Source organism: Rhinichthys klamathensis, unplaced genomic scaffold (assembly GCF_029890125.1).
Source record: "Rhinichthys klamathensis goyatoka isolate OS25496 unplaced genomic scaffold, OSU_Roscu_1.1 h1tg000015l_1, whole genome shotgun sequence".
Lineage (NCBI taxonomy): Eukaryota > Metazoa > Chordata > Actinopteri > Cypriniformes > Leuciscidae > Rhinichthys > Rhinichthys klamathensis.
Genome location: NW_026606567.1, coordinates 4,512,501 through 4,531,895, shown reverse-complemented (window position 1 = coordinate 4,531,895; position 19,395 = coordinate 4,512,501). Strand labels below are relative to the sequence as shown.

At 37.7% G+C, this 19,395-nt stretch overlaps 1 protein-coding gene across 3 annotated transcripts in view; it reads right to left on the bottom strand.

Annotated features, from left to right (window-relative positions):
- nfixb (nuclear factor I/Xb) overlaps positions 1–19,395 on the bottom strand; it is a 71,990-nt gene that overhangs the window by 25,869 nt on the left and 26,726 nt on the right. Inside the window, exon 1 of one of the 3 annotated variants that reach the window (XM_056233744.1) lies at positions 17,685–17,902. The exons of the other annotated variants lie outside the window; for them this stretch is intronic. Within the exon in view, the coding sequence (XP_056089719.1) occupies positions 17,685–17,711 (27 nt within the window). The 5' untranslated portion in view covers positions 17,712–17,902. Of the gene's footprint in view, positions 1–17,684; positions 17,903–19,395 lie in introns of those variants that run through there. 3 annotated transcript variants of the gene reach the window in all.

The following is a 19,395-nucleotide window of genomic DNA, read 5'->3' as shown; positions in this document are numbered from 1 at the left end:
CTATTAATTCCCAAGTTCCCAAGAACATATTTCTTTCTTTTGGACTATGTTTAACAAGAATTTAGAGAACAATCTCACAATCACAACTCTGTTTAAATATAATAATACTGCTGTCAAATCGATTAATCGTGATTAATTGCATCTAACATAAAAGTTATCTATATTGATTGATTGTGTGTGTGCATGTATATATATATATATATATATATATACACACATACAGTTGTGGTCAGAATTAATGGCACCACTGGTAAATATGATCAAAAATGGCTGTAAAAAATAAATCTGCATTGTTTATCCTTTTGATCTTTCATTTAAAAAATGTGCACAAATCTAACCTTTCATTGAAGTAAAATAATTGAATGTGCGGGGGAAATTACATTATGAAATAAATGTTTTTCTCCAAAACACACTGGCCACAATTATTGGCTCCCTGTTATTAAATACTTTTTGCAACCTCCTTTTTCCAAGATAACAGCTCTGAGTCTTCTCCTATAATGCCTGATGTTTGGAGAACACCTGACCTGAGATCAGAGACCATTCCTGCATACAGAATCTCTCCAGATCCTGCAGATTCCCAGATCCATGTTGGCGCTTCTTCTCTTCAGTTCAGCCCACTCATCTTCTATATAGGGTTCAGTTTAGGGGACTGGGACGGTCATGGCAGAAGCTTCATTTTGTGCTCCTTAACATATTTTTGTGTTGATTTTGATGTTTGTTTTGGACTGTTGTCCTGATGGAAGATCCAACCACGGCCCGTTATAAGATTTCTAGCAGAAGGCGTCAGGTTTTGATTTTTTATCTGTTGGTGTTTGCTAGAATCCATGACACCATGTATCAAGAAGTCCAGGACCTCCAGCAAAAAAATAGGCCCACAACATTAAAGATCCAGCGGTATATTTAACCGTAGGCATGGGGTACTTGTTATCCTTGTTTGCACCAAACACATCTGGTGTGTTTGCTGCCAAAAAGCTCTTTTTTTAAAGTTTCATCTGACCATAGAATCAGGTCCCAGAAGATCCAGTCGTGTCTGACAACTGAATATGCTGGAGTTTGTTTTTGGATGAGCGAGGAGAATTTTTCTTGAAACCCTCCCAAACAACATGTGGGGATGTAGGGGTTGTTTGGTTTTTGTTTTATGGGTTTTCTGACCCCAAGACTCAACTAATCTCTGCAATTCTCCATCTGTGATCCTTGGAGAGTCTTTGGGCACTCAATCTTTCCTCCTCACCATCCATTAAGGCAATATAGACACACGTCCTCTTCCTGGCAGATTCGTAACATCTTTAGTTGATTTGAACTTCTTAAATATTGCCCATTATATTATCAATTCTTTAGCTATTTTCTTACAGCCACTTTCTATTTTGTGATGCTCAACAATCTTTTGATGGACAATATTCTTTGGTTTTACTCATTGTGATGAATGATTAAGGGAATTTGGCCTTTGTGTTTCCTCATATTTAAAATCCTGCTAAACAAGAAGTCATGGCTGGACAATTTCATGTTCCTAGTCACCCTGGTGTGCTAAAAAAGGTAAACATTAATGGGAATATACTTCAGAGATATTTTACTCGTAAAAAATTATAGGGGTGCAAATAATTGTGGTCAACGTGTTTTGGAGAAAAACATTTATTTCATAATGTGATTCCGATTAATCGATTTGACAGTACTAAATAATACCAATAATACAAGTATAAATATAAATAAATATTAAATAATATTTCTAACTATAATACTAAATACTAAATAATATAATTATAAATATGAACTAATCTAAAACACATTCTTATCTTAATTATACAATTATTATACTTATTAAATATTAACATAAATAATTTATAAAAGATAAAAAAAACAAAAAAAACAATGCATATTAGTTACCAGATAGTTACCAGATATTTAAATCTGACTAATTTAATCTCAAGTTTGGTGGGCAATACCGACAGAGTGAAATGAATAAAGCCATGGATCAAGACTCGGTAACAGAGTCTCTCTCTCTCTCGCACTCCAGAGGGGCGTAATTGGGTTACAGAGCACAACCACACCATTGTTTTTACAGTGGATGGATTGTACCAGCGACATGCCATTCTCCCAACAAACGTATTTTAAGGCCGAAGGCATCTCGTTTGTTTGGCCGTTATTGCTGTAGTGCCGCTTACTTCACTAAGATCTTAGAGAGGAGGAAGATGTTGGTCTTCAAACATTGTAAAGTGCCCCTAACTGATGTATATTATGCTTATTATGATGCATTTGTATACTTTACAGATCAAGACCAAATGCGATACTCCTGTATCAAGCAACAACATTGTACATAAACTTCTCATGTTATGACCAAAGCATCTCAGTGGGAAAACAACACTCAACGGCTGAACTATGAGGATGTTTGACCTGAGCAGGTCTTGTTCTTTTGCACACACACAATGTTGACACACAGCAGTGGAGATTCTTCACATGGGACTTTCGATTAAAATGAGGTTGGATTTTCATGCGTGCTTGTAGCTGCACTTGATCGCTCACTTGTGGTTTCCAACGGCCTGTTTTCTGGGCCCTGTGCGTTCCTCTGCTTTCACATATGGCTCCTATTCCACATGTTTATCAGAGCTACGTCAGGCTGTCTGCAGCTGGGTGGAGAGCGCCGCCGAAAGATGGAGCAAGAGAAAGAGGCCGGTGAATACTGAGAAAGCAGCACATGCTAACTAGAGTTCGACATTTTCTGAAGAATATGTGAGGGATGCTTGTCCAAATGTTGATCACATGATGTGGGTCTTGTGGGTCTTTTGCAGTTGCTAGGGCATTCTGTGTGGTTGCTAGGGCGTTTCTATGTTGCTAGGTGGTTGCTAGTTGGTTTCTAAAGTGTTCTGCATGGTCACTATGACATGGTGGTTGCAAGAATGTTGTAGGTGGTGGTTATATGGCGTTGTTAGGAAGCAGATAGAATGTTCAATGTGGTTTCTATGTGGTTGCTAAGTGTTCAGTGTGGTTACTATAGCATTAGTATATGCTAGAATGTTCTTGTTGGCTGTTAAATGTTCTAAATGGTTGCTAGGGCGTTGCTAGGTGGTTGTTAAATTGTTTTGGGTTGTGTCACTATGGCATTGTTAGGTACATGCTAGAATGGTCTGAATGGTAGTTAAAGTGTTCTGGGTGGTTACAATGGAATTGCAAGGCAGATGCTAGAGTGTTATAGGTTGTTGCTTAAGTGTTCTAAATGGTTGCTAGGGCATTGCTAAGTGGTTGCTAAAGTGTTTTGGGTTGTTACTATGGCGTTGCTTGGTAAATGATAGAATGGTCTTAAATGGTTGCTAAAGTGTTCTGGGTGGTTACTATGGCATTGCTAGGCAAATGCTAGAATGTTCTAGGTGGTTGCTAAGTGTTCTGGTGGTTATTATGGCATTACTAGGCAGATGCTAGAATGTTCTAGGTGGTTGCTAGTGATTACTATGGCATTGCTAGATAGCTGATAGAATGTTCTGTGTGATTTCTTGGTGGTTGCTAAAGTATTTTGGCTGGTAACTATGGCATTGCTAGGCAGTTACTAGAATGTTATAGATTGTTGCTAAAGTGTTCTAAATGGTTGTTAAGAGCATAGCTAGGTGGTTGCTAAATTGTTTTGGGTTTGTTACTATGGCGTTTCTAGGCAGATTCTAAAAAGAGGTGGTTGTAAAATGTTCTAAACATTGTTTTTGGGTTGTTACTATGGCATTGCTATGCTAGAATGTTCCAGATGGTTGCTTACCAACCCAATTCAAACAAACCTATCCAAAATGTCTACATATTTGACTCAGTCACTCTTTCAGTGTCTATAAATTACATTTAATTGAAAATTTTCATCTACTTTATAATTGACCAGGTGAAAATCAAACGTCCAAACATAAAGTATAGAAAAGTACCACCAAGCCTCTCCTCAACAAAACACACTTATTCATGCCTGGAGCACAAACGGTGCAGGACGAGTTGCACACACACACACACAGTTTAATACTACATATTTAAAGAAAAATACCCAGTTCAAATATCAATCTCTGAGTTCAGGTCAAACAAGGATAGCATAACCCTAAAAATCCTAAAATGTCTGTTGTTTGCAGCTCTCAGATCATTTTTATATGTCGTCTTGGGGTTAATTCAACCGCACACTTGGCCACGGGACTCGAGCTAAAGGGTCCAAATGACTTCCTGGCTTCTGCGAGACTCCCGGAGCTTCAGCCAATGCCGTTCTAACTTTAGTATGGAAATAAAAAATTGACATATGAAAGCAAACACAAGCGAATGTAAGGAAGGAGATATGGAACGTTTCTTGGACCGGCCGTCTTCTCTTTGTTTGTGTAAGTCCCGGTAAAGTCACATGGTAAATGTCACCCTGCATTACGCTGGTGCGCGTTTGTATTTCGCTTATACTTCTCTTGAAACTCCCAAAGCCCGATGGGAGGACGGGTGAACCAAGATGAGGCTCCTATTGGTTCACTACAGTCTTTTCCCATTAAAATATTAAGACAAAATGAGGAAAATGCCACTAGACTACAGGAGTACAGTCATATGAGAAAGACATTGTTCTTAAAGAGATGAACCAAAACAGGAATAAAAACAGCTGGACATCTGGTTATCTTTTAGGGGAACGGTCGGATAGGGAACGGAGCGTTTTTACCTGACCCGTTTGAAGCGTGGAGCCATGATTAGTCTAACACACACTCCATCACCAATAGGGAGCCACAAATGTGATATCATGAGCTAACTTGAGTTCAGTCCAGATCCTATTCCAGATGATATGTAGAGGGACGTTAAATGAATCTGTCCCAGAGCAGGTCATTAACGAATGTGCACAAAGCTATAAAGTCTGTTTGTTCTTTTTTTGCGAGTTACATATAACACTATGTACACAAACACAAACGCTACTAGCTATGGAAACGCAATTTCATAAAATTTTTACTACAGTAAATGTGTCACAATGCAAGAACACAACACGTGCGCGTTCTCAGTGCTGCCACAAGGAGCGATAAAGGGCATTAGTGTAAAGCTGCTTCTTCTACTGTCAGATTCAAGAGAATGTACAAGCAAGCTAAATGAGCTAAATGAACTGAGATTGCAAATGCAATTGCTGTACTTTAACTAAGGCTGTGTCTGAAATCGCCCTCTATACCCTTAAATACGGCACTATTTGAGGGGACAGACATTTGTAGTGGCGTCCGAAACCATAGTGGACGTTATTGAGTGCACTCATTCAATCCCACAATGCACCGCAATAACAACCGATGTACACTCAACGGCTAGAGAATACCCATAATGCACTGTGAGGGTCGTGCCGTATGAATTCCAGCGTCTCACCAGAAGATGGCGCTTGCAGCCGAATCATCCATCCATCCATTTTCCAAACCGCTGGTCCAATGTGGCTACAGCGTAATATCATACAGGTATAAATTAATTTTTAATTGATTATTAAATTGTTTAATTAAGGTTTATACGTGCTAGTTTCCATGACAGAGTTAAAGATATTTGAATTAAGGAAGCAAAGAGGATGCAGAATAGCAATTGAATGCAAGGAAGTAGAATGCAAATGAACAAGAAATCATATAACTAATTTTTAACTAGAAAAGCAAAGATTGTTATGAATGTTGACTTTGTTTAAATATGAAACTATATATTTTTTAATGTTTGGAATAAACTATTTTTTTATGTTTTTGAAAGTCTATTATGCTCACCAAGGTTGCATTTACTTTATCAAAAAATACAGTAAACTACTATTGTGAAATATTACTACAATTTAAAATAACTGTTTTCTATGTATATTTATGGGATGGCAAGACAAATATAGACATTAAGACTGAGATACTGAATGGCTTGGTTGCTCTTTCGTGTCTTATTTTTACATGTAAATGTAAATTAATAAATGCATCAGCTATGTTGAATGTCTTTGAATTACAATTCATGTAAATAGAGAGGTGTGGACAATTCAATTCAAATTCAAATGTACACTCCAATGAGCCAATTCTTTAATTTTGAATGCGCAGAATTGTCATGCATGTGTTTTTAATAGAGGGACATTCATTTAATGCAAGTAAAAAAGATCATGCTGGTCATTTAAACCTAACGGACGTCATATTCAATGTAGAAGAAAACTGAAACTAGTAGGCCTAACCAAAAAAAAATGCGTGCCAGGTAAGAGACCGCATGGATTTCGGTCATAACATCCTTCGGTAAAACTTGGGACTGATGATTAACCGTTTGGTAGAGCCGCACAATGTCATAGTGGTGCAGGGCGGCAACTTTCATTGCATTTATTCTACCCTACATAGAGCCTGTCAGAAAAAGCCTGTGGCCTGCAACCACTGCCAGCAGACGCTCACAGGAATCCTGTCCACACACACACACACACGCCCTCCCTCGCTCGAGTCCTGTTTGCTCACAGCTGCCGGGCCTCCTCAGGGTTCATGCGAGGTAAAGATATGCTATATTATGCAACCGTGTATAGATTTTCCACCACTGGAGGTTGGCCAACTTCCTGCTCGCTCAGAGACAGGCGACGAGAGCTGTTGACGAGGCTTTGTTCCCGCCAGCAACAGGCAGCGATTCCTTGCAGGACTGCTTGGATAAACAGCACGGAGCGCCATGCCATGTGGCCGGGAGAAACACTCCACACACACACGCTTGTTTACGATCTGCTGCCTTTTCTCGCTGCTGCTTTCTGTTTTCAAGCCATTCTGAAACATTCGCACGCGGATCGTTCGGGTTGCTGCGCAGCGATTCTGTGAGTTTTGATAGACTCTGCAAAAGAAAGAAAGGAAAAAAGAGAGAGAGAGATGCAGCTTTCCTCACGCACCTCCACACCCACCAATCCCCAAGACAGGAACACTGTCTCTGGCCGCACGGTTCACTCATGAGACGCTCGCTCTCACACGCTGGGGAAATACCTCAGGGTGAAATCATGGCGCGTGAACACATTTATGTTTTAGTTAATGATTTTTGGGGCTCAATAATCTTATCTGAGATGATGAGAGTTTATGACTGTAGCTCATCAGAGGTCACAGACTCACTGCTACTCTTATTTGCACTGGCAGTTTTGCTGCTTCATTTAGCCACATTTGCCTCTATGGAACCTTGCTTCCACGTCAGACTAAAAAAAAGTTATAAAAAGGTATTTTGTAACTTTATTTCTCACAATTATGGCTATTTTTTACATTGAGAATTATTCTTTTTTTGAAAAGAGATTTATTTCTCACAATTGCAACTTTCTCTTATAACTGCGCCGATTTCTCATGATTTAGACTTCAATTCTTCCAGTTGCAACTTTATTACTCACAACAACGGTGAATTTTATTGCTCACATCGAGACTATTTTTTTGAGAAAAGCGATTGTTTTTAGAAAAACAATTATTTCTCACAATCGCAAAGTCATTTCTCGTAATTGCACATTTCCATCTCGTGATTCCAACTTAATTTCTCGCGATTTAAACTTAAATTCTTTCAGTAGCAACTTTATTTCTCACAATTGTAACTTTATTTTCATTTAGTCACAGATGTTTCTCTTAAAATTCCATGGTAGAAAATAAAAGTAGACAAGTGAGACAATTGATGATACAGTCAATTTCATAGTACAGAGCAATGATGACATTAATGCGAATAGCATAATTGAGACAAAAAATTATCATTTTTTGATGAAAATGTGCTATGGGATTCTACACCCCTCCCCATGTTGTGATGTTCTGATCTATATAAATATTAATATCTAAAAGATTTTGATTGCAAACTTTGGTAACTTGGTAAATCTTTGAGATCTTTCTGAAACTACAAAAGACCAGTGTGAGTGTGAGAAGCAGAAGACATAATAAAAAGACATTGAATCCTGATATGAAATGCCATTTGCAACTCATTTTCTTCCTTCAACAAGAAAACATGAAAGACAGGATTTGATTTCGTCCACTGGGAAAAGATTGAATGGTTTAGAAGAAGTAGAATTGCATACCAGTTGAATGAAAGGGCTGAATAAGTTTTGTGAAGGCAGCTGAAAAAAGAAAGTCATTTCAGAGGCAGGGCAAGTTATTGCATTTTGATGAAAGATTAAGATTTGGATTAATGTGCTGCAATGAATCATACACAAAAAAAGCGCAGGACTGTGTATTAAAAAGATAAACAGGTCCATTTCCATTGCATGTTAAATTATATCATATTGCTGTCTCAGAGAAACAGTTGGGATATAAACAAGGTCATTTGTGGAGTTTCTTTTCTTATTCACAGCACAAAAAAGAAATCTGGAACTCCTCAGGAAATCAAAATCATCTCTGGCCAATCATATTCCTTGACAATGTAAACAATCAGTCAGCTGTAGGTGTGGCCAGGTTCAATGTGATGCAGTTGACTGACTGTCGGAGGTTGTGGAGGGCATATGGGTCAGACGTGGCAGTGTTTTCTCGCATGCGCTGTATCGGTGCCGGCCGTGATGTGTGCGGTTGCCACCAGATTGACACGGATGAGTAAAGAATGCACACCTGCGTCTCATGCGCTTAAGTGTGTGCAGGTGCGAGGGTGTGCACACGTGTGTTTGCGTCCAGATGCATTATGCATAAGGGTAGAGTGTTTTAAATTTGCGTTGTTAATTGACAAAAAGGAAGGAAACGAAGAGAAACGATGAAAGCTGAGTTGCATACTGTGAATTCTCCACTAGAATTGTGCCTGATTTAGAATTTGGGTTTTTGGATTTAGAATTCTGGAATTTGAATCGAAGTAGCAAACAGAATGCAGAATTGCAATTCATATTCATTATTTGTAAGGAAGTAGATTTAAAATGATCTGATTTTTAACTAATTACTAACTAGAAAATCTGAGTTGGTCAAGATGCTTTGAATATAGGCTTGACAAAGTCCTTTTTGAAGATGAATGGAACAGATGGAACGACTGGATGGAACGGATGGATGGATGGATGGAAGGAATGACTAGATGGATGGATGGAACGGATGGATGATGAAACGACTGGATGGATGGAACGACTGGAATGACTGGATGATACCATGAATATAGGCTTGACAAAGTCCTTTTTGAAGACGAACAGATGGAATGACTGGATGGAACGACTGGATGGATGGAAGGAATGACTGGATGGATGGATGGATGGATGGAATGACTGGATGATGAAACGACTGGATGGATGGATGATGGAACGGATGAGACTAGATGGATGGATGATGAAACGACAGGATGGATGGAACGACTGGATGGATGGAAGGAATGACTGGATGGATGGATGGATGGATGGATGGATGGATGGATGGATGGATGGATGGATGGATGGATGGATGGAATGACTGGATGATGAAACGACTGGATGGATGGATGATGGAACGGATGAGACTAGATGGATGGATGGAACGGATGGATGATGAAACGACAGGATGGATGGAACGACTGGATGGATGGGTGGATAAATTAATACATATAATTAATAACAATTTAATACTTGTTAATAATTTCATAATTATTTAATATAAAACACATTTGTAATAAACAAATAGAATTAAAATGATTAATCAATCATTCATAAAATATGAATACAAATTATTATTTTTATTTAAAATAAAAATAATAACTTTCTTAATAATTACAAATAGAATTGACAACTAATATTCATAGCACTCACTCTTAATACCACGGTCTATATTAGGATCAGTGCATTTCAGAACTACATCCAGCTTTTCCAGGGTTGTATGGCCTTGACCTCTGGCTGCGTCTCATAATAAGCATGTCGGCGTGTTACACGTCTAGGGCGTTTGATCCGTCCCGCTGTGGTCCGTCGTGGAGTGGCACTTAAACAAAAACAAAGTAAAACAAAGAGAAACTGATCTGCTCAGACAGAGATGGAACCAACGGAGCACAAAGCCAGAGCGGGGAAATTTGCCTAGCAACACCGCGAACCCAACCAGTGCCAACACTGGCATAGCCATCCCACCCATAAATCCAGCAAACTCCTCACAGAGGAGTCCCAAAAGCACACCGTCCTACACTCTTAAAAATGAGGAAGGCTCCACAAGGGGGTTTTCACAGGGATGCCATAGAAGAACTATTTTTGGTTCCCCAAAAACCTTTCGGTTAGTAAAAGAACCATTTTTTTTTATAGTATAGAACATTGTCTGAATCTAAAGAACCTTTTTCCACCATGAAGAACCTTTTGTGGAAATGGAAAGGTTCTTCATGGAACCACAGATCAATACTTATTGATTATTTTAAGAGTAATCCAAGGTTTAGGGATGCAAACGGATCTGATTTTGCATGTACACGATTGCTATGATGTCTATCGGTCCATCTTTATGCCGAGTCCTCAAACAGCTGCTCTGGGAACCATTTCTTCCCGTTTGAAGGACTGAGGCCTGCTCTGTTTTCACAAAGATGGTTTTGATCAGCACTGTTAGCCGACCGTACAAAAACCTACATTTCACGGCTTATGTATATGCGAGCTAAATTATGTAATTTGCGTTCGAGTGTGTGTTCCATTACCATAGAAACAGCACAACATATCAGCAAGCACAGAGCCGCAGTGGAGCTACGGGCACTGCCAGGCCGATGCCAAGGCCTAATCCATGCCAGGAGTGACATGAGCGAAGGGGAAGGGAGGAGGACATGCACACACACACACACACAGACTGGATATCCTCCTATTCTTTTGGCTGGAGACTCCCATGGCAATGGCAGTAGGAATCCATTCTCCACGGATACTGGGACAGCTGTGCAGATAGTAGATGAGAGCCGATTGGTTTGGGCCTTTCTGCATTAAAGCTTAAGATAAAAACTAGGTACTTTATTCTAGGCCGGCCTCTTCCGTGCCAACATGCATCTGACTCAGGCTGGCTTTGTGTTTCCCACCACCTAATACAGTGAACAGCAGAATACAACAGCTCTTTGACACATTTATTATGTCCATTATGGACTGAAATTTTCCTCCAGTGTTTGTCTCTCTATAAACCTTGATGTGTTTGTTTGAAGGGTCTTTATGTGGAAAAAGGTGAGGGAATGACTTGAGTTGAGAGTAGGGTTCAGGAATCGAATACTTGCTATAATATTATAATTTCGATTCCTCTCATCGATTCCTTTGTGTCCATTTTGATAAGACTTTAAAGCGCTCAAGCGCAAGAAGACCCGCGCTCTGTTTTTGGTGCTGCACACACACACACATCTAAAACGAGCGCACAGAAAGCTGCCACTCATACTGAAAAGTGAGCGATACTGAACTGAGTTCTCTTTCGCGTATTTTTGCACTTAAATGGACAAAAAAAAGTCCAAATATCCTCGTAAACACAGTCGGTTATGTCTTAAGTGAATGTAAACAGTTTAGAATAAAAACGCATGTGTATCAGTATATTAGATCTGTGCAGCTCTTAAAGTGACAGCAGCCTCAAATTCCTGCTGCCGTCTCCATAATATTGTTAATCAAACAACAAAATAAGAGAAAATCCTTGTGTAACTGTTGATTTTTGTTCATGGTATTCAGCCACAATGAAATGTTTAGTAATAAGACTTAGAACAAATGTGAATGAGATCTAAGATGTTATTTTTTACCTTATTGGAATCGAAATTTGTAATCAGTATCGATGAGCATAAGCAGAAGCGGAATAGTTCGAATTCAAACGATACCCAATCCTAGTTGAGAGAGTATGTAATAGGTGGCAATAGCCTTATACGGGCTGTGTAATGAAAAATGACATTTTCCTTGACTTTATCGGAATAAAAGGGTTCGACTCGCTGTTAACAAACTGTATTGTGCAGAACTAAACGTTTCCAGGCCAAAAAGGGCATTTATTGAAACTAATCTGAAAAACTAAAACTAATTTATGATCACAAAAACCCAAATTTATTAATGACCATCCATATTGGTTTCATTCATCTCGTCCAACCCAGCGTGATTTTCTTTCTTCTATGAAAGACAAATGAGAACGTTAAAGGATGATGCACCGATGCCAAAATGACCATTAGTAGGCCTAAATATGACTATATTCCAAGTCCTCTGAAGTCATGTGATAGTTTTGTGTGAGGAACCAAACGTAATCAATTTGATCCTCACACAAATCTTCAAAAGACTCGTATAGAAACACCTTGCTTGTTTCTTATATGTATGATCGTTGACAAATTTGTATCACGTTGAAAATGCCTAAATCAAAGGGATGGAAATTTTATATGCAATTCAAATACATAAATCTTACATTTAGACCTTTTTTGAATGGATAGACTATTTTATGATGCTGTTTTTGCCTTTTATTGACAGCCTCCATTCTTATTTGCTTTCAATTGGTTAAAAAATTCTGCTAAACTCCTCATTTTGTGTTTAACGGAGCATGAAATGTCATTCAGATTTGGAACGCCAGGAGTAAATTACAAAACTATTCAGTTAAAACCTGACAGAAAAAAAACATGTAACAAAGAGGGTAATGAGAAACTATATTAGGGAAAGAAAACCCCTCTGTAAGTGCAGCTCAGGGAAATAAACGCGATATGATCCTGCAGTCTCTGAACAGCGCTATGGAATGTCTTTGTTTGTGGTGTTTTATTATTGTTGACCGTACGGCGGCTGAACGGGAGCTTTGACATTCGGCTAGGGGACGCGGCTGACGCCCCGTGAGAATGAATAAGTAAAAGGAACAGAGTGTCCCTGTGCCCGTCTGGCATTGTAACCACCCCTCTCTCCGTCTCTGTGCCATCAAACCAGCACGACTCAACGCCACTGGACACCATTTGGACAAACGCGAGACTCCGGTTTCACCGGCAGACTCAGACTGCCTATCACATGAGCGCACAATACCGTCACGGCCCTCTGAAGTGAAACGTAAGATCAACTAGTTGTCCTCTTCAAAAGTCGCTCCCGTACCCCGTCTGAGAAATTCAACAGGAACCAAATCTGTGATCATCCAACCCCAACATGTGATGCTGTCCTATTTATCAATACAAAAAACAATATTCATAAGTGAAAATCACTTCTAATCGAGGGTCCTGTGGTGCGAAACGCTATGATTGATCCAGGATTATTTGAAAGGAATGGCAAAATATACTAATTCTTGCATAACTCAAAAACATTCAGACGCTTTACAGAAAATTTGCAATTTTAAAAATTCATTTCACAGTGCAGGATATATCAAAATGAACTAGTGAAGACAAAAGGGTGATAAAAAATAGGTGACAAGAAACATTACCTAAAATACACATAAATATATTGAAGGTATATATATATATATATATATATATGCGCGCTCACCAAGCCTGCATTTAATTGGTCAAAAATACAGTAAAAATGTAAAAACAGTAGTATTATGAAATTTTATTACAATAAAAATTTTTATTTTATTTTAATGTAGTTAAGTTATTCCAATCTTCTGACCAGTAATGTGTGTGTGTGTTGTTCAGATGATAATTCCAGGGAACTTAATGATTAACATATTCATATACATATTCATATTGTATTAATATAGTTCTCGAAAAAGCAAACATACCTTTTTTTTGTTGCGTTGTGCCCTGCACTTGGGTTGAACGTGCACACTTTTGCCATTAAAAAAAAACAAGCAGTTACCATGGTAAAATGTCTAAAAAAAACGTTTATACTTTTTTTGTAGTGTGATTCTGCCACTGGTGACTTAGAAAGGCTAAGAAACTGGTAGATTGAAATGGGACAACCAGAGTCTCAACATGGTCCTGCAACTCTCCCTAATCCTGTGATAACACCACTTGAGCTTCAGCATTAGGAAAAAGAAGGACAAGAAGGAACGAACAAGAAAGAATTCAAGCTTAGAGACACAGTTGCATGGGAGTGAATCATAGAGTGAAAGATGATGAATGTACTAAAGTCTGAAATATCAAAGCAGTGTCTTGATTCCGACTGCGGCTCCATCAGATTTTAATCCCGAGAGCAGCTGCTCCAACTCATTTTCCAGGCCCGGGGAGCGAGCGATACCGGAGAATCTAGAGTGACTCTAGAGTGACTAAGTCCGGTTTGGGGAGAAAGTTAAGCCTGTCATGGCCGAACGGCCTCATCCATCTCGCACCAGATTTTTATTTGGCCGAACATGCACAGATATTCTTCGCCGCTGATTAAAGTTTCCTGAAGCAAGATACAAAAGGTTTCTCCTCGGCTCTGTGAGATTCAGATCCGGTTGCCGTAAGATGCCTGAACGGTCATAACAAAATGGCTGCCAATCAAATCCACAGGATTCACAAAGGTTACACCTGGCTGGTGTTAATTAAAAGAGATGTTTGCACTCTGGTCTAAAATCACTAACTATATATATTCAGGTTTTCCTCAAATCGTGGTGAATTTTTGAATTGCTTTCAAAAATATATTATTTTAAAATCATTTTAAAATGTCCGAGTCGGTTCTCGTGGCCATTCTGTGATTTCGATTTGGTATTGTCTGAAAATGTCGAAAGGCCAGTTAACAGAAATGTCAGTTCCCAAATCTATCCGTGTTTAAATAGATCAGCTCTATCTGAGGTACGGGCTTACTCTTGACTGTGGTTGAATGTTTCTGAATTCAGGATTTGAAATCTTAATGACTGAGTGTTAATGACTGAGTGTGATCAGCACATCCAGCCAGGCTTAAAAAAGGCAGGTGTGACCCTTCAGCTGTATGTGATAATCTCTCTCTCACACACACACACTCTCTCTCTTTAATTATACAAAACACAAGTACATAATTAGATATAATTTTTGATGTCGACCCTCATTTTTGGCATGAAGCAAATGAATTTCATTCAAAATGACCTTCAATGGCCGGTAACATTTCTTTACTAAATAAGAGGAAACTCGTTTGGTGACATTATGGTCATTTAAATTAAAAAAGTAAAAAAAAAAAAGTAAAAAAAAACTTATTTATAAATTGGTTTGTAAATGGCTGTCTTAGAAGTATTTCAGATGTTTAGGCAGTAAAATGTAAATGGAAAGCAGTTTTTTCTCACAGCTATAAAATAAATGTGACTTTCTGCAAAGAAAAATTCCTGTTTTTGCATTTGTTTAAATCAAATAAACTATATTCAATTTCAGACCCTCGCCAACCTCCACATCTGACATTGCATGAATACAAGCTCCTCTCTATGCGCACTGTTCCCAAAACTCCTCGCGTTCGAGTTGTTCACTCGAGAAAAGTACGCTTTTTTAATTTACATGTAATATCATGAATGACCTTTTGATTTTTAGCAGAAAACAAGCCAAAATGTAAATGTATTCATCAGACACGAAGCTCTGAAATCCAAGAGCAAAACTAGACTCGCTGACCTGCTCTCTCTCCCCTCAAAGCGCAAGGACTCTCCATATCCAAAACCTTCTTTAAATGTATTAAAACGGTGATTATTTATTTATATATACAGCTGATGCAATATATTTGGCTTCAGGTTCTGTTGTTAATTAATGCAAAAAAAACAAAGAACCATATATCAGATAGATAGATAGATAGATAGATAGATAGATAGATAGATAGATAGATAGATAGATAGATAGATAGATAGATAGATAGATAGATAGATAGATAGATAGATAGATAGATAGATAGATAGATAGATAGATAGTAAAACTTATACAGCACTATCTCAGCTCTAAAGCCTTTAATCGAGCCAATAAAAGCTTGAAGTCATCCAATAATATAATAATATGGCATATTTGCGATTGACCCACTGTGACTGCCGTCGTTTTCTCTGGAGCCGAAACCGGTATGATTCAGTGCAATATAAACAGGAAAATATGTCGATTTCAGACCCAAGAGATAAATCTGTGGCGGTATGCTTACTAAAAAAACACCCACACTACACTTAATAAGTGTCTGCATTAGACATTCTGTACATAAACATACATTTGCACTAAAAAGAATGCTGATATATGGCCATAAATGACAGAGCACAACATTATAAATGGCGTCCTGTTTCAGACTCGAGATGTTTATTAAATAACAGAATAATTCCTTGTTCAAACTGCACCACTTCAAATCAATTAAGGAGCAGGGCTGTGCACAGTAACTATTGTGTTTTAAATGGGAAACAGGCCTCTGCTTGCATGCCCAGAAGAAAAACACACGCTCCCTGGTTCTGCGAGCATGCGGTAGGGGCATGGAAGTTAAAATTGTTTTAATAGAACCACTGTAAAACTCAGGAATTAATTACACATGACACACGCAACGCAAGCCAACTGTCCGCCATGGCAGAAATATAAACAACCGCACCAGATGACAGAGAGACGGCACTGACTTATGCAGGGCAACTTTGAGGAACCGTCGTGAACTAGAGCCAGCTATATTCCTGAAGACAAAGAATCTCTAGAAAAGAGGGAAAATCACTGTCGGCCCTGTTTGGCTCCGCACTATGATGCACGATTGTGAGTTTAGAAGCAGACGTAATGAATGAGACCGTCTCTTTGTTTCTAAAGTGATTGAAGAGACAAATGTGAAAACACCTGTTTTAAAAGCTGTTGTTTTTCAGTCAAAACTGAGTCAGAGTTTGCATGTAAAAGCATGTTAGTTTGTGTGTGTGTGTGTGTGTATATATATATATATATATATATATATATATATATATATATATATGAATGAAAACAACAACAACAACAAATATAGTAATGGCATTTGATTGCATGGCAAACATTTCTTCAACTGAAACTAATGCTCTATAATATACATTATCTTTCTTTTTTTAATTGTAGCAACAGAAAAGTATCAAAAAATCAGATTACACATACATTTGAACAAGTTTGATATCTTAAAGTAGTTTATGGGAAAATGCTAGAGAAAATGTTACCCTGTAACAGTTGACTGCGCCACAAAATGTGGAAAAAGACCCTTGCACATAAAATACTGCCAAAAACAATACAAAAACATAAACGTTAATACATTATTTACTCTGCTGTTATTCCATTTAAAATTAGAATAGTCTAAAACGCAGATAAAACAATTGCAGTGCTGCATTCTGAATATAAAATCACTTCAACTATTAAAAAACTGCAAATAGTTTCTCATGAAAAGTGTTTGAACATGAATTTATGTTGTTAGGCATACATTTGCAAATCGTATACGTTTGTAAACACCTCAGGAAACTGTATAAACAATAAAGGTGTCAGATGTACTTGAGAAATTATACAGATGCATTGCATTTAAACCAAGTTACAACCTCAAAAATATCCCCAGTCATACTTCACTAATTTCACAATCCCAAACAAACCATCCATTTAAATGCATTAAAAAGACAGAATATGCAGTTCGGATAAGAAACGCTGGTTAAAACTGGTATTTTTGGGGCAATGCTGGCGACCTTTGACATATCCCCCGAAAAAAAAAAAAAAGGCGAACCGATCAAGTTCAACTCTAACAGCAACAACGTCAAACCCTAGACTTTCCGAACCCGCGCGCGTCTTACAATCTCTCCAAGTGAAGATATGCAGAGTGGGACGAAGCGAGGGAGAAAAAATGACACGACGCGCTTAACTCGCAGTTCAAGTCTTTCTACACATATCCACTCCACCTCCTCTGCGCTCCTTTTATATTAAATAGATTTCCAGCGAAGCGCCATTTTCTGCACAAACCACGCGCGCGCTGAAAACGCGTAAAGAAGGTCAGCTGGAGACGTGCCACCAAACGCGCTGACGATTCCACGCGCTAGTACAACTGAAACTGTCCCGAGGTCGAGGGGCACAGCTGACAGACACGAACGCGAACCACTCAAGCAGAAGAATAAGGAATGCTTTACCTGTGTGAGGCAGTATGGAGAGTACATGTTATATGTGAGATGCGTGACTGACGCGGGATGGAAGTGGCATTGCCGTCCCGCTCTCGCTCACTGCGCGCTGCTGTAACTCCGCCTAAAGCGCCTGAAAGTGAAAGCTTGCACAAAGTTTTGCGAGGAGGAAAACTTTCTTTCCCTCCCTCTTCCACTGTGCGCCTCTCGCTCTCTCTTTCTCTCTCTCTCTCTCTCTCTCTCTCTCTGACTGAACAGGCGTCGTATCAGCCTGACCGATATGAGATTTCAGTGTAAATATATACGTGTGGAGACTATCACACGTGAGCTGTACAGGGTAAGATTAGCAGAGTATAGTGAGGTAAAGTAAAAACGTGGTGACTTCTACGTTTTCTGGTCAAAAGTCACATGTTTGAATCAACCTGAGTACATTAGCGACAAATCATTTTTTGCATTATATAATGATCATTAGTTGATTTACATTGAAATAATGCTAGAAATGCCATGATGATACATAGCAATAGTCATACTACTGATCTATCAGGAATGTTTGACATGTTTATGATATTTTTTAATATGATTTCAATGTATATCACCTAAGCATTAAGGCCTAAAAAAAAAAAAAAGAGAAAATGTGTAATTGTTAAAGAAAAATTTCTCCTTCATGATCTGTCCCTTAAAAATGGATTTTGTTAATGATCCAGTATTAATATTTGATCAGTTGATTCAGTCATGTTAAAATTATATTATAAAAAATATACAAATATAAAAATACATATGTGTGCTTGTATGTATGTATGTATATATATATATATATATATATATATATATATATATATACATACATACAAAGTTTGTAATATACATAATAATTATAAAACATATATATAAATAAAATATATTTTACATAAAGATGTAAATAAATGTAGGACACATTTTAATATATAATATATTAATATATTTAGCAATTAATTATATGAATATATAAAACAAGTTGTATTATATACATATTATAATTATAGAAATATTTAAAACATACATGCATATATAATAATGTAATAATACACACACACATATGCATGTACAAAACAAATATGTAATACATTTTATAATGATAAAAGATTTAGATATAAAATTAAATATTTACATAAATATGCAATTAAATGTATAATAGATTTAAATATACATAATAGATATTATAATATTATAACTACAAAAAAATAGTTTGTATATATTTATATATACAAGCATAACTTGCAAACAAATGTCAGTCCAAATAAAACTTATGTTTTTCTTTACCTAAAAAACAAAAATATAGGTTACTTACTACACTGCTGCATATCTATGTATCTTGAGTAATATTTTTAAATACATTAAGATATTAAGGGAACACGACATGCATGAATACTGGAAGGTGTTACTGTCATTTGCAGGTCTCCACGACACTTTGTTTTTGCAATGGCACGCAGACTTTGCGCAAGTGCAAGTAAACAAAAACATGAAAAAAAGCTATCGTTTTGTGTGTTTTTGTCTTAAGAAAATGTAACTTTAATGTAAATTATCTAAATAATAAAACCAGTAAATATATGAATTTGTGTCTGTTAATGACTGTCAAATGCAAATGTATTGTACTCAGTCTTAGCTATAAAAGACGGGCAGAAAATCATCTGGACTACAACACACACACACACACACACACACACTGTAGCGATGGCAGCGCCTG